The sequence below is a fragment of the Pteropus alecto genome, unplaced genomic scaffold (genome assembly GCF_000325575.1).
Source record: "Pteropus alecto unplaced genomic scaffold, ASM32557v1 scaffold3, whole genome shotgun sequence".
In the NCBI taxonomy this organism is placed as follows: domain Eukaryota; kingdom Metazoa; phylum Chordata; class Mammalia; order Chiroptera; family Pteropodidae; genus Pteropus; species Pteropus alecto.
The window spans coordinates 14,685,398-14,707,629 of NW_006442484.1; the positions used below are offsets into that span (position 1 = coordinate 14,685,398).

The 22,232-nt window shown below is 33.8% G+C and overlaps 1 protein-coding gene across 1 annotated transcript in view; it reads right to left on the minus strand.

The window, feature by feature from the left end:
- The window catches only part of MCM6 (minichromosome maintenance complex component 6), a 34,987-nt gene that overhangs the window by 3,813 nt on the left and 8,942 nt on the right, over window positions 1-22,232 (minus strand). Inside the window, exons 7-16 of the mRNA XM_006921037.1 lie at window positions 21,839-21,989; window positions 19,528-19,669; window positions 15,789-15,930; window positions 14,972-15,079; window positions 13,246-13,401; window positions 11,498-11,626; window positions 10,244-10,405; window positions 4,169-4,304; window positions 3,454-3,609; window positions 1,352-1,491 (exon numbers count right to left, since the gene is read on the minus strand). Coding sequence (XP_006921099.1) covers window positions 1,352-1,491; window positions 3,454-3,609; window positions 4,169-4,304; window positions 10,244-10,405; window positions 11,498-11,626; window positions 13,246-13,401; window positions 14,972-15,079; window positions 15,789-15,930; window positions 19,528-19,669; window positions 21,839-21,989 — 1,422 coding nt within the window. The remainder of the gene's footprint in view (window positions 1-1,351; window positions 1,492-3,453; window positions 3,610-4,168; window positions 4,305-10,243; window positions 10,406-11,497; window positions 11,627-13,245; window positions 13,402-14,971; window positions 15,080-15,788; window positions 15,931-19,527; window positions 19,670-21,838; window positions 21,990-22,232) is intronic.

Genomic DNA, 22,232 nt, shown 5'->3' on the forward strand with positions numbered 1-22,232 from the left:
GGCTTGATCATGTATGGTTCTGCAGGTCATGGTACTGGTGAATGGATTTTATTCTAAATGTTAGGAAAGAACTTGAAGGTAGCACTCAAATAATATGACTTGTTAAAAATCTGTCTGGCTATTGGACAGAAAGCCATTGCAAAAGGGGACAGTTAAGGTAGTGATAAGAGAATAGAAAATACACATACTGAAAGCCGGGCTCACAGGATTTGCTGCTAGAAGTTAAGACGGAAAGTGGAAGGATTATTCTGTAGTATTTGGCCTAAAGTAACTGAGTAAATGAGAACAATGGTGGGGGGTGGGGCGGGGGCAAGAATAACTGTTTTGAATATATTAAATGTGAGATGCCTATTAGTTCACAAATAGACAGTTGGCTACATACATCTACAGTTTAGTGGAGAGGTTGAGAGCTGGAGATATAAATCTGGAGTCATCAGTAGCTTGGGTTAAATTCACAGATCCAACTGAGATCACTTTGGTGAATGAAAACAAAAGTTCTGAGGACCGAGCAAAGTACTCCACTTAAAAAGTGACAAGAGAAAGATTCAGAAAAAAGTGACTAAGAAGAAATAACCAGTGAGACAGGAGAAGACCCAAGAGAATATGTTGACTCAGAAGTCAAGTGAACAAAGTATTTCTAGAAGGAGTGATCAACTGTCACAAATGCTGCTGACAGGTTGAATGCTAAGAATGGCCAATTGATTTGAGTAGAGAGAAAGTATGTATGTAATGGTCCTTGAAAAGAGTGGGAGAATGAACTGACTAGGGAAAAGTAATAGCACTGGACAGTGCTACTGTGAGGTTGATAAAATAGAAGAACACTTGAGATTTGTGGACATGAATTTAAATAAGAATGGGCACATGGTTGTATGCTTTTCTCCAGATATTTTTATCTGCTTGGATATAAGTACAGAAAAAGAATTAGATTTAACCAAGGCTGGGGTTTTGCCAAGAAAGTAAAACAAAGAGAGAATAAGTTGAAAGGAAAAGAGTCATTATGAGATGGAGCATAGCATTTAAGCTGGGCAACGGAGGATATGAGGAAGATGAAGTGTAGAAAATAGGCAACAGTGGTAATGTGTTTGAAGGTGTACAATAATGGGAATAGAGAATAAAGGTTAAAATCAGTTAAATAATAAGACCCCAATTCCACCTTCCCAGATTTAACTTACGTTCTGCTTGTTTTAGAAGAGGAAATAAGTCGATTAATTGCTGTTAACTCTTTCACAACTCACAATTCTGACTAGACCTCAGTGGTTCAAAATAAATGAATATCTAATGAATGTACGCAGATATGAGGCATGAGCTCCCTCCCTCATTAATACCCAAGCAAGCAAAGTTCTGTACGTACATAGTGGGTGAGTCGATAAATGACTTTCTCTATGATTCTCTTTTTATTTATAAGCTCCTCTTCAGAATCTATTTCTGATTCAATTTCCTTCAAGTACCAGTTAACAAGCTCACTCCTTTTTAATGCCGACTCATCTTCTTCTGCAACAAAACAACACATTTTAAAATGATTAAATTATCTTGAAAATTGTGCTGTCAATCCCTGGAGTTTGCATACACAAGATAACGTACAGATAAGATAACCATTAACCAGTAAGAAAGTACGTTTGCTAAAATAAGGTTTGCAATGTTCCAGCATAAGCATGAAATAACCTATCATATTACTTGTATTAAAGTACATCTGATGTCATCCTGAAGAGAAAAATCAAAGTAGAGATTATAAGAAACAGATTTCTTAAAGCTACTAAGATTTCAGAGTCTGAAGGTGTTTCCTTCACCTTCTCATTCATCATCTATAAAAATGTTTGCCAATGGCAATTGGAAGCTTAAATTAGGAATGAAAAAGCAAGCATTTATGGAATTGAGGTCAACTGAGAAATAAAATTCATAAGCATTCACTCAAAATAAACAATTAACAATTTATTCCAGCAAGGTCTACCCATACTGACTGAACTGTCTGCTTCTTAAGAGTCCAAAGCAGAATGCTAAATTCACAAGAACGGCTGGAACATGAATAATATAACTGTCACAGAAATAAAGTATAATAAAAGAAAATTCTACTAAGACTTGATTCTAGCAATTGTTAATAAAATGTGAAATCAAAATAGGAAAATTCTAGCTTTACTGATGCCTTTGAAAAATTTTATTATGACTATACAGTAAGTACTCAACATCACTAATAGGTTCTGTGACTTTAAGCAAGATGATGTATAACAAAACCAATTTTACCATAGGCTAACTGATGTTATAACTAAATAACATTATTCCAGGATCTGATGTACTGAAATTTCAGTGGTTTATCCAAATGTTCTTGGTAAATGACCTCCTTGGTTTAAAGTTGTGCTTCCTGTGCTGGACTAAAGAACAGCTGTCTACCTGAAAACTGAAAATTAATAACTTACTTGGCTGGGTGAAAAGTATCTTTTTTATTTTTTTAAGGAAAGGAAGACGACCTAGTGAAATTTATCTATGGAATACAGACAGTGTCTGGATGCTAATCATATCTTTGCCCATCAATAGTCTGGCATGTTTAAAACTTACTTGCATGAGAATAATGAAGTATAATGTGAACATCAGAACATGTGAGCTCCCGAATCTTATGTGAGAAGGAAGTAGAGCTAAAACCTGTTTGTCCTAGTGGCCTCTTTACTACCTTCTCTCCGCCTTCCCACTGCTTTACAATTCTCAGGGAAAACAGGACAGAAATTACAGGGTTCAAATCTTTAGTAAGCTAAGACAATCTCTGGTGTTCGGTGTTCTTTTACTCCATCTCAGACAGGTCACAGTAATGACAGAATACTTCTGGAAGCCCACATACAGGAACTTTTAAATAAGAACCACCTGATAGTTAACCACCAAATTAAAGTTTAAGTTTGATTCCTTGATTTCATCATTTTCCTTCTGCCTTGTGGCTAACTATAGGTTGATAAAACTTGGAATAGCATGGTGAAGCAGTTAAGGGTAGGAAAAGTATTAGTGTCTAGATATCACACTTTATCTTTGGAAAAATGAGGGTTTTACTTCATTTCTAGTCTGGAATGTACTTATGCTGATATAATCTTTTGAGTTCAATTAGTTGCCTATGAAGTATAAATACTCTAGAAGTTCATACATTTTAAATATAGTCATTTTCAGGAACAGTAATTTTGTACCTTTAAAACATTTAAGTGCTTCTTCATATTTTATCAAACCCCAAAGTATGCTTTAAAACTATTAAAATTGGCCAAAAACATTAATAAGAATAATCCAGAAACCTTTTTCTGACAATGAACTTGTTAAGTAAATGTCCAGGCTGGCAGATATGCTGATATCCTGCAGATCTGCTCTGCCAAAGTGAGCTTGTTGAACAATTTATCATCTCTTCTGACAAAACAAAATCTTTAGCAATTAGGAGTGGTTTATGTAAATGACTGAGCATGGGAGCAACACTAGGTACAGCCTCACCTTCTTCCATCTTTCTGAGGTGAAGCACAATAAGGTTAGAGATTCGGCAGTATTCAGAGAAGCCCAGTCTTAAGGAGGCTTTTGGAACAGAATCCTGGTTTATGTCCTCATTGTGGCCGTTGATTCCATTCACAGGAGCAGGGCTGTCAGCATGACCTAAGTGAAACATCAACCATCTGAATCTTCTTTCTATGCCTTCAATACTTTCCTAACAAATGTTTATAAATATACTACTTACATTTTAATACTAACTTCAAAACAAGTATATATACTCCGTATTTAATAATTTTATAAATAAAGCAAATTTTAAATGCTACTAGCGAAGACAAACTAATTTGGAAGGAATGGGAGAGATGGGAGATATAAAGATTTCATAATCTAAACATGCATCCGTAATATCATAAATTTAAATTCTGGCATTTTTCAGTTTTAATGTACTCAAGAAAATGTTTTTTAATTTAAAAGGAAAGTAACAAAACAAATAAGGCCGTGGAATTAAGTTCACTATCATCATTTTGGTGTATTCTGTCTTTTAAGCATATATATTTTTGAATCAATTAAATTGAATTTTAACTTATAGTTAATACAATCGAATGTCCAGTTTTCTCCTTTTGCTACAGACTTCAAAACCATCAACAAATGGACTTTTATCATGACATTTCAGAGAACATTTTGGTTCCTAATTCCAGAACAGCTGTATTGACAAACATCTCACCATTGATGCCAACTGGGCCCTCATCTATCTCCATCTGAGCCTCTTCTTCTTGATCTAGATTGACATCAGGTGTTTCTACACGGATGATGGATTTGTTCAGTAACCTGAAAGCTTCCTTCACATGTTTAGGTTGGACCTAAACCAATCGAGATGAGGTAAATTGGTAAGTTAGTCTTCTTGATATACCAAATAGATTTTCTCCATGTGAAATCAGTGTTTTTCCTCACACTCTCCCTCTCACACATACATAAAACATGAGACAGTACTGTAAATTCATCAGAATGGCTAAACTAAAAACTATAATATCAAGTGTTGGGAAAAACGTAGAACAACTTTCATTCACTGCTGGTGGGAATATCAATTGATACAACCACTATGGAAAACTGTTTTGTCAGTCTTTACTAAACTGAACACACATACAATCTATGACCCAACAACTCCACTCCTAGGTATATATACACAACAGATATGTACACATACATACAATCATATGAACCAAAAGACATGTATATCTCATGAGAACCCAAACTGAAACTATACAATCATATGAACCAAAAGACATGTATATCTCATAAGAACCCAAACTGGAAACTATCCAACTATCTGTTAACAGAAGAAAATCCATGTTCATTGCAGCATTATTCACAGTAGCCAACAGGTAGAGCAACCCAAATATCCATTGATGGATGAATGAAAAATGTGGTATTATACATACAATGGAGTATTATTCAGCCTTAAAAAAATGAACTTTGAGGACATTACGCTAAGTGAAGATAACCAGCTACAAAAAGACAAATAGTACTGATCCCACTCATTTTTTTTTTGAAGTCTTCCTAAATTTTATTGGCACTGAAACAGAACATGGGTTGAGCATAAACCCCTCCAAAAAAAACAAAAACAAAAACAAATTTTAAAAACTTAAAAAACACACACAAAGAACTCTGAATACAAAATCTAACTTTTCTCCCCAGCCTCCTGGGGGTGGGTTACTGCTCTTAAGGCAGCTAGATTGCCCAACAATTCCAAGTTTGAATTTAGCCAATAATATTAATGTAATTCACAGCAATGCACATAAATCTCCCCAAGGTCAGGAATAGCCATGAGGTAGAAGCAGTCAGAAGTAGTATCTAAAGTAGCCAAATTAGAAAGAATGATGGTTACCAGGGGAGGTGTTCAGTGGGTAGTTTCAGTCTGACAATGTGAGAAAGTTCTAGAGATCTGCTGTACAACAATATGAATATATTTAACACTTAAAAACAGTTACGATGGAAAATTTTATATTACGTGTTTTTAGCCACAATTGAAAAAAAAAGTTGAAAACAAGCTAAAAAACCATCAGTAGAAGAATGGTTAGAGCACTATGTAGTCATTAAAAATAAACAAAAAGAATAATGGTTATTCTCAGAGGAGGGTAATTGTGATTGTAAGGAAGCACAAAGGGAGGCTTTTGGACTTGCTAGTAATTAATGTTCTATTTCCTGATCTGGGTATAGGTTACATAGGTATGTTCACTGAAAGTTAAATGAGCTTTAGACCTATAATTTTGCACGTTTCTGCATGTATGTTTTGCTTCAACAAAAAAAGCTCACTCAAAAGAAAAATGATGTCCATGTTTTTTGGGGGACTGCTTTAAGGTCTTTTATAAATAACTAACAGTCTCTCTAAATCTACTCCATCCCTAACCAGTTGAGCCCATAACATATAACATACACCCAGTCTTTTTTTTTTTTTAAAAAAACATAAAGTTCAAAGACACTTTAAGTCATTTAAGAATGGTCAATATCAAGACATGGCCTAGTAAATGTACTGCTCTATAAAACTAAAGAAAGAAAACTTTGAAAACAGAAGTTACTTATGGGAGAAAAATTAATAGTCAAGGGCTGGCCTCAAATTTCTCCATAGCAACAGATGTCAGAATACAGTAGTAAATAAAAGTCACAAAAAAAGAAAGTATGAGCCAAAGGTGTAGATCAAGACAAGCTCTCATTTGTAAAGGCTACAAATAAACCATGTCGAATATAACATTAAGAGAATATTATTCTCATGAATGTTTATTTTTTCCCATCAAACTCTTCTTTAAAAAAAAAAAATTTTAATCAGCCAAGAGATGATTAGGAAATCATGACCAAATAATCTCCATTGAGCTTTGTGTATATTTAGCTACAAAACTAAGACTAAAACAAATATGGAATTAAGAGTAACAAGAACATAGTGTAAATAGTATATGCCCTGAAGATAAATGATATAAATGAAAATGGGAAGGGAATGGACAAGAACAGGGAGACGTGAGAGATATATTTGCTGATTACCTCTCATCTGTAAAAGGTAAGTCAAAATATGATAAACCAAGTGATAAGAATATTTCACTGCACAAAGGTAAACATTAAGAAAATATTTACTAAAATCAGGTGGTTGAGAGGGAGGAGAACAGAAAATATGAAACATGCTAGTTTTATCACCGTTCACAGTAGAGAATCAATAGAAACTAAGGGCATAATGTAAAACTATAATAATAAAAGTTACCACTAAAATAAAAGATAAACTTTCTGAATATCAGAACTGCATATACAAACAAAAGCAAAGCAGTCACACAATGAGAAATCTTTTGAGCTGTGAAAGAAAAAACAAAATAAACCTATCTCTCACTCCAATAAATATAAATGGTTTTAACCTATGTATTAAAAGCAAAGAAGATTATCCATTTGGGTCACAAAACAAAACACAACTCCATGTTGTGTGAGTACCTCCATCCCTCAGAGGATTTTACCTGAGAATTCCTATTATAAAACAGCAGATAATTTCAATGTAATAGAAAACTTGCTTTAGAATAAAGTAAAAAAGTGAAAAACCTCCAAAATTTTTTCGTGAAATAACCACCATGGTGCCAGAACAGACTACAAAAACAAATAAAAACAAATAGAGAACAATTACATTTATGATTATGGCTTTAAAAATTCTAAATAACAGCAAACAGAAGCCAGATGCATTAAAAGACCAAGTGGGATTTATTCCAGGGATTCAAGAATGGCCTGATATTTAAAAGTCTATTAGTTTGTTTTTCACATTAATAGATCACGGAGAAAAAAAATATAATAACCTCTAGAGACATTGAAAAGATATCTGACAAAACAATCTTCTTGCTAAAAATATTCAAGATAGAAATAATGAATGTATATATCCTGATAAAAACATCTTATGTTAGCCACAGAGGCTGCCAAAACCAAGGAAAAGATGGTCCAATGTCATTATTACTATTACACATTGTACTGCAATTGCAAAAGCCAAAGTAAATTAGTGGAGAAAATGGGAAAAGATTAAAATAAAATTTATTTTTCATTAAGACTGGAAAGAACGTATGCCATATCATTTGCAGATAAAAATGAATATCTAGAAAATTTAGAGATTCAACTGAACAACTACTACAAACAATAAAAAGGTGTCAGTAAGGTATAAAACTAGCATACAGAAATCAAAACTTGATATATACAAACAACAGTGACCAGTTAGAAGATAAAATTAAAAAAAAAAAGGGGGTCTACCTTCAATACCCAAAAGAGGGGCAAAATACTAAAAAATAAATTCAATAAGAAACATGCAAAAACTATATGAAAAGTTTAAAACTTACTGAATGAGACAAAAGAAGACAAGTGGAAAGACTGATGGCTGTGACAGTCATCAGTACTGTGCACAAATGTTGGCTTTTCTCATTCTAGGCAACCAATGGGAAGGCACACCTTTACTCACTTGAATTTAGGTATAGCCATGTTAATGAAATGTGAGCACCAGTGCTGTGTCATTTCTAGATAGAAGTTAAAGAAATGGCATGTGGTTCAATACCTTTTCTCTTCTCTGTCTTCTATGATCACGGACATATGTCAAAAAAGCTTTTATTTCAGCCTGAAGTCCCTGAGGGACGGACATGAAGAGGAGAGCCCCTTGTTGACATAAGTAAACATGTAGCATGAGCAAAAAAATACATGTTTAAAATGACTGAAATTTTTACAGCAGCATAACATAGATTTTAACTGCTATAAGGTTTTCTTAGAAAAAACCTTTATGAAGATGTCAGTTCTCCATATTATTTAAATTTAATGTGCTCTTGATAAAAATATTGATAATTGTTTTTAAAAACTAAGCCAATTATTAAGTTCATAACAGCCAAAAAAGAACAATGCAGTGGAACCAGCTGTATGTTTAAAATATAAAGCCCCACTGATTAAAATATTGTGGTACTAAGGCAAGAGGAGGCTGACAGACCAACAGAACAGAAAGTACAAAAAGAGATCCTAACAAATGCAAGAATTTAATATATAATAAAGGCTTACCAAACTAGTTTGGAAAAGATAGATTGTTCAATAAGTGGCATTGGAACAATTAGGAAGCAAACTTGAAAAAGAGTCAAATGATTCCTATCTTACATCTTACAGCAGGATACCAAATGTTTGAATGATATAAATACAGACAACACAAGTGCTTGAAGAAATCCTGAGAAAATTCTTTTATAATCTCAGAGTGGAGAATTCTTTTATAATCTTAGAGTGGAGAAGTCTTTTCTAATAAAGCAATAAATAAAAAATGTGCAAAGAATAAGATCATACAGGAGATAGAAATGGCTCTAAAAATATGCAAAAATACTCAATTTCATTCAGAAAATATCTTTTGTGTGTGTATATGCATATATGTTTATTTTCATATCATGTGAACTTGTTACCTATTTAAAGATTGAAAAAAGATAAAGATCTATTAAAGATTCCCCAAGACACATGTCAGTTCAATGAAACTCATTTCAAGAAACACAATAGAAAAAAGAAATACAAATGTTAGCATGGTTTTTAAAAATTTCCCTCCACCATAACCTATTCTTTTTCTGCAGATTCCACCATATTCTTCCAGATACCTTACGCTCTTGCTCAATTTCCACTGTCAATCATTTAAAAATGCCTATAAAAATTCTACACACCCTTCAGTAATCAGGTTTAAATGTCTGGCACCTCTCTAAGCCCTCCTCATTCTTTAGGAAAGAACTGATCTCTGTATTCTTTGCTGGTGACACTCCTTGCTGGTGACATTTTATCATAATATCTACCCTCATATATTTCACATGCTTAATATATGTCCTGCTCCCACCAGATTATCAGCAATGGAAGGCAAGGGCTCTTATTCATCTCTTATCCGACAAAGATGTCCATTAATATGTTAGGTAAATCAAAAAATATTAAATGAGATAGTGTGAAAGTACTTTGTAAACAGTAAAGCATCCTATCAGGGAATTTGAAAAATAAAAATTAAAAAAAGCCAAAAATATGAATCTATGGCATAGAAATTGGTGATTGAAGCTAGAACGGTGGTCATTTTTGGAGAAGACTAATATTGAAAAAGAAAAGTGACAGAAATGTTCTTTATCTTGAATGGGTGGTCACAGGGTATATATAAAATGTCAAAGCTATACATTTCCTCTATGTAAATTATACTGCAATCATGCTATTAAAAAAGATAGCTGCACTCTTTTTTTCAAACAAAATCTTATGTTGTCTAATATATAAAGCTAGGTAAAAGTACAGTGCTTTGCTTGAAGCAGAGGTGAGGGCCTAAATGCCCTTCCATACTACTCCCCATTTACTCCCTAAATACCCACTGACATGTACCTGTAGAACTCAGGGCTCAAACAACAGTTTAATAACCATACATTATAGAAATCTAAGGAGGAGAGTTCTCTTTGAGGCCAGGGGCTACATATACTACATCTGTATTTCCAGCCCAGGGGCCTAAGTGCATTGTAGGGTTTTAACAAAATTTTCTTGCATGAATGGCATTAATGGTAATTCACCACTATATGTACTCTGTAATCTATGACATGATTATCTCATTACTATTAATCTAAATACACTCAATAAATGCTTGACAGCAACCTTCAAGGGAGAAATTCCAAGGTCTTGTATCCTATGAGCACTCAACAATTACATAAAAATAAATCTGTAGCAAATGCTAGTATGTCCCACACCAAAGATAAAAACATGCTTATAAGCCAAGAAATCAATTTCTCTTCTCACTCATATGTTAAAGTGACTTGGATACCTCATCACAGCAATGCATTCGAGCCATTGCTTCAGAGAGACGGATCATGCTCTCAAGCTGTCGCACTGTAATCCTCCACGAAGACTTGGTTACTCCAGAACCATCCCTCTGGCGGAGACGTTTATACTGTTCCACAATGAAGTCTTCTGACTCTCTGGAAATCTGTTTCAGAAAATGGCTGAAGTCAGAGCATTTCTATTTGATGGCAGCTGTATTAAACATTGGTATGAGCCTTCTAGGTGGTGACACTTTGGGGAACTGAGAAAGTCAAAATTTGAAGCCAGTGATAAGGGATTAATACTAATATGACTTTCAACAGAAACTAATACTAAGATTTTCATATACTAATTTTATGAACAGGAAGGCCACAGATATTCGTCTCTAAGCAAGCTGCCATTTCTAAATGATACGTTAACAAGTTGAAGCAATGGAATAGGATGTAACACCTTCTCATCGAAGATGCCAGAGCGCAAACAAATTAACACTCAGGCTATTTTTGAGACTCGGTTAATTAACTCATGATGTCTGGGAAAAAGATACACATACTAGCTATTTCAGTAAACCTTATTTGTTGAATAACAACTACAAAGTGAGGTATACTACAGAATCCTCAGTTTTTCAGATGGAGAATTAAAATCTAAGGATAACTCCCAAAAGTCAAGCCAGGCAATAGTATAAAAACCTAGAATCGACCAGAATCAATTTTCTTCTTTTCATATTCTATTTTAGAAAAATGCCAAATAAAATAGATGCACTACGGAGATTTATTTTAACAATAAATGTCCAAGTGAGTATCTTGGATCCAACGCAGATTCAATCCAATGAATGTCAATTACTACTGATGTAGTAATCCATGTTCATTCACCACAATTACCTAGAGAAATCCAAGTTTTTCCTCAGAGAAAGATTCAACAGCATCCAGTAGACTACAGATTTAAACACATATATAGTTTCCTGAATCTTAGGAATGGTTTAAATAAAAAGATGTTCTCCTTTAATTATTCAAAACTCTTCAGCCATAAAAAAGTTTTTATTAGCAGCTAACGAGTAAAAGAGATGGAATTGTTCAGACATTTAAAAAAATTCCCTTCACTTCTCTGAAAGAAATAAAATTGTTCTAAAAAAAGCAAACAAAACCTTGGGGAAAAAAACCCAAACAAATACATGTTCATTTGTTCCCAATATAACCCTTTTTTTAAAATGCCACTTAAATATACCCACTGTGCCCTCTTTCAGTACAAAAGGGCAGGTTACCTTTGGTTTAAATTGTCTTGCAAAGAGAAGATACCTCCTGATATCATCAAGGGAATAGACACGATCGATTGAATCTTCAATTCTTGAATGCAAGTCTACTATACGCCTGGCAATAGCATAATCTGTAACCTAATTCAAAACAAGAAAATCACTTTGATCAGTCATAGCAACATCCACTCCAGACTATCCCAGGCATTAAGAAATTAGAGCTAAAAACAAACTCTAATATGCCAATGAAAGATATATTCATAGGTACAAAATTGTTGAGGAAAGTTTGGTACCAGTTTCATTTAAAACCAAATTTATATGCATATCCTTGCCCCACTCCAAGAATATTCCTGAAGGGATTGACTTTAATAACAATAGCAGAAATAAGATTTCTAGTGCCCTCAGTCATGCCAGGTGCTGCTGTCTTAAGTGTGTCTGGAAGCATTAAGTCATGCAACCTCCTTCACAAAAACCTTATTAGGTAGATAATTATTATCCCTATTTTACATATGAGTAAATTGAGGCCCAGAGAAGTTAAATAACTTGCCCGACATCACCCTAAGTAACAGAGCCAGGATTCAGACAGAATAGCTTCAGAGTTCATGCTCTTAGCCACATTAAATTGCCACTTATAAATATATGAAGATAATTATCACAGAATTAACACTGAGAAAAATAAAATCATACAAAACATAAGCAATTTACTCTCAAATGTTACAGAAAAAAAGCCACATAGATGTAAAGAGAGCAAGTGATACAGCAAATGGGGCAAACTGTTAACATGTGAATAGAATAAAGGTTATATAGGTATCATACGCACTATTCTATTTCTTCAAAGTTTTCTGTCAGTTTGAAATTTCCAATTAAAAAATTAAAAAATTAATTTAATGGAGCATGCATCAACGGAAGTATATGAAAATCAAACAACTTCCAACTATGTGTGTGGGGCTGTGTAGGTTGTTAAATAATTATATGGATTTGTAAAGGGAAAAATAAAACATAAAAAACTAATAATCCTGCAAACATTTGCATAATGAAAGACCATTTTTATTTAGATTAAATATAAAGTTTTGCTGTAAGCAAGAGGTATGCATTGTGTCTAATGTAATGTAGGACCACTGTGGTCAGCAATTAACAGTACAGCCTACAATATTAGCTTCTACAGAATGTCATTTTCGTAGTTCTGTGCCCATCTGAGCTGTGCAGTGTTGTTAAGTATTGAAGTCTAAGTATAAATAACTCTAACAACATGTTAGAATCCAAGTAAATCCGTAACTTTAAGCTCAATCTTAAAACAGTTATATAGTTAGGAGAAAAAAGTAATACACACTCAACAATTTTATGAGAAGATATAGGGAAGACAAATAACTCCTGATTTGGAGGGAAAAAAATTTCTTTGGTATTCCATTTTAAGATTACTAAAAAAAACCCCAACAAAACAAAAAATTCTTATAAAAATCTTAAAGAGTATCGTTGGGGATTAACTGTAAAGTTTCCTTTTTTCTTTTGAGAATTTAAAAACAGTAACAAAAACAAAAACTTGACATTCCTCAATACAACTAAGTGGAGCCAGCAATTCAGGTGACTATTTTGAGTTGCTTAATAAAGTCTTGCCAATTCTGTGACACTCTGAGAGAAATGAAAGGTCAGTGCAAACACATGCACCAGCTGTTGAGAACTATGTCTTTAAGCCTTGTTTCACTCAATTACTCAAATCGGAAATAACAAAGGAAGCTAAGAACAGTAGCTCATATGGTTACCTCATTACATTCATCCACAAGTATAAAGAAGAGATCAAATCGAGACATGATGGGAGCTGACAAATTTATATTCTGTTTCAACGACTTCGATCTGTCATAGTGTCCACCGACTGGGTTTGCTGCTGCCAAAATAGATGTCCTTGCATTCAGAGTAGCCTGACCACAAAAGAAAGAATTTTGATAGGTTGAAAAAGATATCTGGAATGGTCAATAAACACATGACAAAATGCTTAATCTCATTCATAATTAACTAAACGCAAACCAAAATATTAAGATATTTTTCACCTACCAGATCATTAAAATCTGATAACATACAGCACATAGGCAGTCCTATATGATGATGTATGTGTATACCCTTTAAGCCAGTAATTTCTTGTTAAGAACTTATCTTGCAGCCAGGTCTAGGAAGATGTCTGTTCAAGGATGTTTACTACAATATTGTTTGCAATCAAAAGGCTGGCAATAACCCAATGTCACTCTGTAGGAGTCTAACTAGGATATATATAATTGAAAATCATAAAGTAATAGAAACGCAAAGTGGCTCTAGTATGTGCTGGTATAGAAAGATTGCAAAAGTAAGTACTATGCTTATTTATATATAAAATATTCCTAAAAGAGGCATAAACTCAGCAGATATTTCTTAGTATTTATTAGGGCTGGGAGCTGCAGAGGAAGATTTCTTTTTTATATTTTAGTGTACTAATTAAATTTTCCTTAACTACTTAAATGTACTATATTTATTTAAAAGTTTGATTTCTCTTTTATGTTGGTTATGTTACTGTACAGTCAGTCATGCACTGCTTAATGACCGGGATACATTCTGAGAAAAGAATTCTTAGGTGATTTCTTGGTTGTGCGAAGATCAGAGTGTACTTACACAAACTCAGATGCTATAGCCTACTACACACACAGGGTATATGGTATAGCTTACTGTCCTAGGCTACAAGATTGTACAGCATGCTTTTTATACTGTACAAAACACAAGATTCAATCAATCACAAGAGAAAATAATGCAACTGAGAGATGTAAACACAAGATGTATGCCCACGTAACATGGCATACTGTTTTACAGCAAATTTTTTATAACTAGAAAAAATACTCTAATAAAATATAGTAAATGCAAATATCAATAACATGGCTGTTTATTATCACTATCAATTATTACGTACTATACATAATTATATATGCTATACTTTCTACAACTAGCAGTGCAGTAGGTTTGTTTATACCACAATTACCACAAACAGGTGAGTACTGTGTTGTGTTAAGATACTACAATGACCAAGACGTCATTAGGTGATAAGAATTTTCCAGCTCCACTATAATCTCACAAGACCATTGTCATATATGAGGTCCATCAATGATCAAAAAGCCATTATGTGGTACATAACTGTATTTATTATTTTTCATTTAAATAATCTGTCGACTTTATTTTTGTTACAACTGGAAACATACTTTACCAAAGAATATAGAAGCTTTGTGGAAGTTCTGACAAGTGAAATGCTAAAAATTTCAACAGTACCCTCTATTTTTTGCCATAGCAACACATTTTCACAGTACCCTAAAGAGCACCTATGATTTGGATTAATAATCCTCAGAGCTGTTTTCCATTTTGACAAACATTTTATGTTGAAATAATGCATTTTATCCAGGTAAATGTCTCTAGAGATGTATTAATATACAAGGCTAAGGCATGACGCAGTGGAACAGAAGCGAACACATGTACCTTCACTCCTGCTTTAGTGATGGAGATGGTCTGCTGTTCCATAGCTTCATGAATAGCAACTTGATCTCGCACATCCATCTTATCAAATTCATCGATACAACATACACCCTGTATCCAAATGAATCAAGCATAAAAAACTGCCTTTTAGGTATCAAATGGCAAGTAAACTCAAAATTTGCAACAGAGACCTTTCCATATTCTAAACAACTGTAAGACAGGTAAATAAGCAATCCTAAATCCCTCAACTAGAGTAAGACAGTTTAATAGATCCCAGAGCTAGAAGGAACCATATGTTTTTGACTCACTTTAAACTAAGAGCAAGACTTTTATAGTCATTTATTACATTTTTACTCAATGTAAAAACCTTGTGTAAATCTCAGAGTCAGAATATCCTGGGTCACCTCAGCGTCAATTTTAGGCTGTGGAAGTGAAGGGCAGAATCGAAACATAAATGTTTATAAACATGTATAGCTACAACTTATATGTCTTTATAGATCTAATTAATCACTGTCAAATACATTGTACAATACAACAGACATACTCATAGAAGTGTCCCAGTATGAAAAGGAAAAAAATGCTGGGAAGTGCTAGTCATAGCAACCATACATGCTCAGGGCAGGCAATACATTCTAGAGAAACTCAGAAAGCTAATTAATGATGATAATCCCAATTACAGTCTAGATTAATAAAACTATGAATTATTTACTAAAAATGTGTTTTTCAAAGGACATCTTTTTAATAGAAACTTATAGGCCTTTACTGATAGGGTAGGAGATATTCTGATTTCTTTATATCCAAGAACATAACATGTTCTTACATTATCAGCCAGCATCAAAGCTCCAGCCTCAATGACAAACTCATGAGATTCTTCATCTCTCACAACAGCTGCTGTTAAGCCAGCAGCACTTGATGCTTTGCCACTGGTGTAGACAGCTCTGGGGCTGAACTCCTCCACGTGCCTGTTCAAGGTTATCATATTCATTAATATCAGCTGACAGTATTTATGTCAATTAATTATTTAAATTTCAAATCAGAGGCATTAAGCATAAGCAATTTGTAAAGACACATGCCATAAACTGAATAGAAAGCCTTTCTCCTTTGGCCTTTTAAAAAGATTTAAATCCATTCTGTCAAATGTAAGATGAAGTCCATGTATAAAAAAATATCAATTTTAAAAGGTCTTTAATAATAAACAGTATAGCAACGATGATCTATTAGAAGGCCTTGCACTTAAAAAATGAAACAAAAGTAGATGTAAATGCAAAGATGGTTTAAAAGTTAAAAAGTAAGTAATATGCCATACTAACAGAACCATCTCAGTATATGAAGAAAAAGTATGTGACAAAACTCAACACACCTTCATGAAAAAAACTTAATAAGCTAGGAATAGAGACTTTCCCTCAACCTGATTAAGGGCATCTATAAAAACCCACAGCTAACATCATACTTAATGGTAAAAAAGCTGAATGCTTTCTCCCTAAGATCAGGAACATGACACAGATGTCCACCCTACCACATCTATTCAACATTATACTGAAAGGTCTAGCCAGGGCAATTAGGCAAGAAAAAGACACCCAGATTTGAAAGGAAGAACAATTATCACTATTTGCAGAAAATATGATCTTACAGAAAATCCTATGGAATCTACTAAAACAGAATAAATGAGTTCTTGCAAGGTTGTATGATAAAAGACCAACAATCAATTTTATTTCTATACACTTGTAATGAATAACCCAAAAATGAAAATAAGATAACAGTTCCATTTATAATAGCATCAAAAAGAATTAAACACTTAGGAATAAATTTAAGAAAAGTTCAAGCTTATACCCTAAAAACTACAAAACTCCATTGAAAGAAATTAAAGAAGGCCTGAACAAATGGAAAGATGAAACACATCCCATGTTTATGATTCAGAAAACTTAATATTGTTATAAATCCAATACACCTCAAATTGATAAAGGTTTGATGCAATCCCTATTATTATGAGAGCTGGCTTCCTTGTAGAAGTTGGCAAGCCCATCCTAATTCATGGGGACACTCAAGGGACTCAGAACAGCCAAAACAGTCTGGAAAAAGAACAGTTGGATGACTCAAAGTTCCTGATTTTAAAACTTACTACAAAGCTATTATAATCAAGATACTATGGTAATGGCCTAAGGATAGACATAGAGACTAATAAAATATAATTGAGTTCAGAAATAAACTCTTATTTATATTTATGGTCAACTGAAGTAAGGGTACCAACAATTTAATGGGGCAAAAGAAAAGTCTTAATGTTGGGACAAATGAATTATCCACATGCAAAAGAATAAAGTTAGACCCCTACTTTAAATCACATATAAAAATGAACTCAAAATGGATCAAGGATGTAAAATTAAGAGTTAAATTACGCCAGAGAATCAAAAGCAGGGACTTTGATACTTATACATCAATGTTCACTGCAGCATTATTTACAATAGCCCAGAGGTGAAAAATAACCCAAATGTCCATTGATGGATGAATGTATAAACAAAATGTGATAAATACATAAATTAGTCTTAAAAAGGAAGGAAATTTTGAGACATTCTACAATATGGATGACCCTTGGATATATTATGCTAAGTAAAATAAACCAGTCACAAAAGGACTAATACTGTACGATCCTACTTATATGATGGATCTAGAATAATCAAATTCAGAGACAGAAAGTAGAATGGTGGTTGCTAGCAATCGAGAAGAGGGGGATATGGAGAATTACTGTTTAATGGGAATAATCAATTTGAGAAGATGAAAAGGTTTCTGATGATGGATGGTGGTGATGTCAGCACAACTTCACATACTTAATGTGACTGAAATGTACGTGTAAAATGTTTAAAATGATAAAGCTGATGTATATTTTACCACATGCAAAAATGGTGAAATCTTATATACTAAGGTTTATAGCAGCATTGCTTATAAAAGCCAAGTAGAAACAGTCGAAACGTCAACTGATAATTAAATGTATCTACATATAATAGATTAGGCGATAAATGAAAATGAAGTACTGATGCATGCTCCAACATCGCTAAACCTTGAAAACATTGTGCTAAGTGGAAGAAGCCAGTCACAAAGGATCACATAGTATATAATTCCATTTAGACGAAATGTCCAGAATAGAGACGATAAAGTAAAGTAGATCAGTGGCTGCCTATGGGTATTGGGGGAGAATGAAAACTGACTGCTAGTGAGTTCAAGATTTTTTTGGGTAATGAAAATGTTCTAAACTTACTTTAATTATGGTTGTTCAACTCTGAATATACTAAAACCACTGAATTATACACATTACAGGCATATATTCTATGATATCTAAATTATATTAAAATAAAGATGGTAAAAAACCACTAGCTAAAAAGGCCATTTCTAAGATAATCATGTACAATACAACACCATTATCAGAAGTAACACTGTAGCACAACTTTCTGTGGTAGTGGGGGTGCGGGGGTGGATGGGAGCAGAGGGCATGAAGAAAACAAAAGAATTCCTTTTAACAAAGGACTAGTATCTTCAAATCCAGAACTCAATCCCTGATATGCCTGAAAAAATATTTAATTATAAAACTCCAAACCAACTAAAAATGTTCTATGTTCCAAACAGTGCCAAGTTACAAATTTCCCAAACAAATCAAGGAAAGGCATCTTGACATAGTATGAAGAGCACATGCTTTGCAGTCAAATACATCTGAGTTCTAATATTCATGGCTCAGAGTCATTTGTCAGCTATGAGAAATTGAGCAAGTTACTGAGGCTCAAAGAAGTTTTGTTTGTCTCCCTAAGGATACTATTAAATGCCTGTCTGGGTACGGCTAGGATAAGACATAACCCACACATATATATAGCAGCAAGAACACAGCAGGTACTCAAAAACTGGCTGCTATTGTTTTGACCTCTAAGTTTCTTTAAAGTTTGAAAGCAAGTACTTATAGTACACAGGCTGATAAGGTTAGCATAAAATATCTCATGCTCATAGCACTGCTTCTGGAAAATGCGTACTGTTTAAGAAGCTTGAAAATGTTTGTATTCTTAGTCTCAGCAATCCTATGCCTAGGAATTCACCCAAAAGAAACAAATAAAAACAACAAAAAAATTTATACATATCACTGTTTATCAGTATCTATAAAATAAACTATGACAGGTTAGAGAAATGATTTTGTATAGTACACCAATAAAAATGATTGTGAAAATAAAGAAAATGGAAAATACTTAGGATATATAGTTAAAAATATGTATGCTATGATCTACAACCATGAAATACATATTTGTGTATTCAAAAATTATACAAAGACATTATACGAAGAGTAAGAATTTTATATGTGATTGGGATTATAGGCAATTTTTTCCTATTCAAAAAAAATGTAAAATGTTACATTCTAGTAAACAAATTAAGGTGTATTTAATCTAAGTGAGTTATATATTCACCAGTCATAATTCATACTCCTGCTCTACTAAAGGCACACTGACTGAATTCCTGGTGGCAGAGAGACCCTGGAACTATGCACTTCGTTTTTTTTTTTTTTGCTGTATCCCCAGGCAAACACTTACTTGAGAAACTGGCTCTTAGCTGTACTTGGATCACCAACAATGCAAACATTTATGTCCCCTCGAAGAGAGGTCCCTTCTCCTGTTGTCTTTGGAACACCACCAAAGAGCATCAGCAGGACACCCCGTTTTACTTCATCATTGCCTGAAACGAAAGCCCAACAGGAGGATAAATATCATAGGAAACTACAAAGGCATGTTGTTTACCAACCAAAAGAGCAGAGACAGCTGAAGCAAAGTGTTAAGGCTACAGTAAAAATACCTGGCTTCTAATCTTAGTTCCTGCTCTGTGAACTAACTTAATCACCTAACCACTGTCCCAATGACTTCACCTATACTGTAGATGCTGATGCCCACCATTCTAAGAGCCTTTCTTGTTCGCAAGTCCTACTTCCTTACACATGCGGTAGTCCTCAAATATCTCCCCATAAATAAACTATGTCCACCACAGCCTACCATATTTGCTAGTTCTTTTTTAATGGCATGTCTTCTAGTTCTACCAAGAGTGTGAAGAAATGGTCCATGACTTACTTCTTTTGTTTTACCAACAGTGACCAGTGCTGAATATAAATACATGCTAACTGAACTGACAGGGATTAAAACGCTCTATATGTTTCATAGCTGCTTCTAAGGACTGTTTATTATTAATTCAATATAAGAAGGAAAACACATAACTAAAAAACAACACTGGATCTTTAGAAATGTGCTATTAAAAGAAATATTTTTCTGTGCTAATTATTATGACTTTCTGTGGATTCCATCAACAAAATGCTAGGCACATTTACACAAACTACTTCTTAAATGTAGAAAATTTAAAAATCCATTCTACAAACAAAGCTTCTCTGATTCATGACCTGTGAAACAAGTGTGTTAGAGATTTGGTAGTTTTTTAAATAGTACACAAATTCTTTGATACTCTTCATTTCAAGATGGAGCTTGATTCTACTCTTAAATGTGGCTAGACTCAGTGACTTGCTTCTAATAAACAGCATATGATGAAAGTGAAGATGTGTAACTTATGAGACTAAGTCCCGAGAAATATCTTGCTTACTCCTTGCTTTGCTCTCTTGGTTTAAAATGCTTTAGAGGAAGCCAGCTGCTATGTTATGAGGACACTGAAAGAGTCCTATGGAAGATTCATGTGGTGAGGAATTGAGGCTTCTAGCTAACAACTAGCACTAATAGGCGCCATGTAAGTGAGCCCTCTCTTAAGCAGATCGCCCAGCCTTCAGATGACTACAGCCCCAGCTGAAGTGTTGGCTACAACCTCATGAATGACTGAGCCAGAGCAACCAGCTAATCCTCTCTCAAATTCCTGACCCACAGACTATATGAGGTAATGTTTGTTGTTTTAAGCCACTAAGTTTTGGGGCAATTTGTTATGCAGCAATAATTTATGGGAAAAGTGGAACAGCATAAAAATGTTGACGCTGCTCATTATAAAGGAGGACATTCTAAAATCCAAAGTTATTAACATAAAGGATTTCAGTGATCAAATATTTAGATAGAAAAAGGTTAACTGTAAATGATTAAAAAATATATACTGAAAAAGGGGAGGATGGGAAAAAAATGGGGGGGGAGGGCGTAAAGCATACGGTCTGAAAATTTAGTTACATTCTTCAATACACAAGGGGATTTTAATGACAGTAAGCAGCTAGCAACCAAGAACCAAGAAAAATGTGAAAAAAGAGAACGTGAATAAATGTGAAAAAAGAGAAACCACCAAAGGTAAAGACAGTACATGTAACCAAGACACAGGAAATTGCCATCTCTGAACATTAAAAAAAAAATTAGAATATTAGACTAGCATATTAGAATATATTTAAGTGCAGTTCTGTCCTAAAGCCAGAAAAAGATGACGGAATGACCTTTTTATTCCTTTTTAAAAAAACTGTGGTAAAAATACATAAAATTTACCATTTTGGCCATTTTCCCCATTCTAACCATTTTTTTAAGTGTGCACTTTTGTAGAATTAAGCATATTCACAATGTTTTATAATCATCATCCCTATGCATTTCTAGAACTTTTCATCATCTTAAACAGAAACTCAATCCATTAACCAGTAATTCTCAATTCCCCACCCCCTCAGGTAACCTCTTTCTACTTTGTCTCTGTGAATTTGCCTATTCTAGGTACATCGTTTTAAGTAGAATCATATATTTGTCCTTTTATAAATGACTTGAGAAGACCCCTTCTAAACTCATTAAAAAACTTGCATGATCTGATTTGTGTTGTTTTAAGGAATAGCATGTTGCTGTTTTATTATTATCATTTTGATTTCAAGTTTATGCCACAAATTGATAGAACTCTTACCATGTATAGTAGGGAACAGGCTGGTACAAAGATTGTGGTATAGATTTTTATCTTGACTCATTTCAAATACTTTCTCCCATTCCTTCACAGTCATTTGGTTCTTAATGCTCTCAGCTGTCTGTTCCTCATCTCGGAGCTCTTTTCCTCCAAACTGAGGGATAGAGAAGGGAAAATATTAGTACAGAAACAATAAAAATAATGTGAAAGAGAAGAACCTTAATTACAAACCAAATATAATCTGGGAGTTCAACTTCAGAATCTGTGGACTATAAAGGTTTTTAAAAAAATTCCCAAACTAGTAAGGCCTAAGTTAATCAAGATCCCAAAGTTTGTCATTTGTCCAGTGAATTAAAATCAACAAAAAAGCTACCATTGTTTTGTATTGCTGCTATCT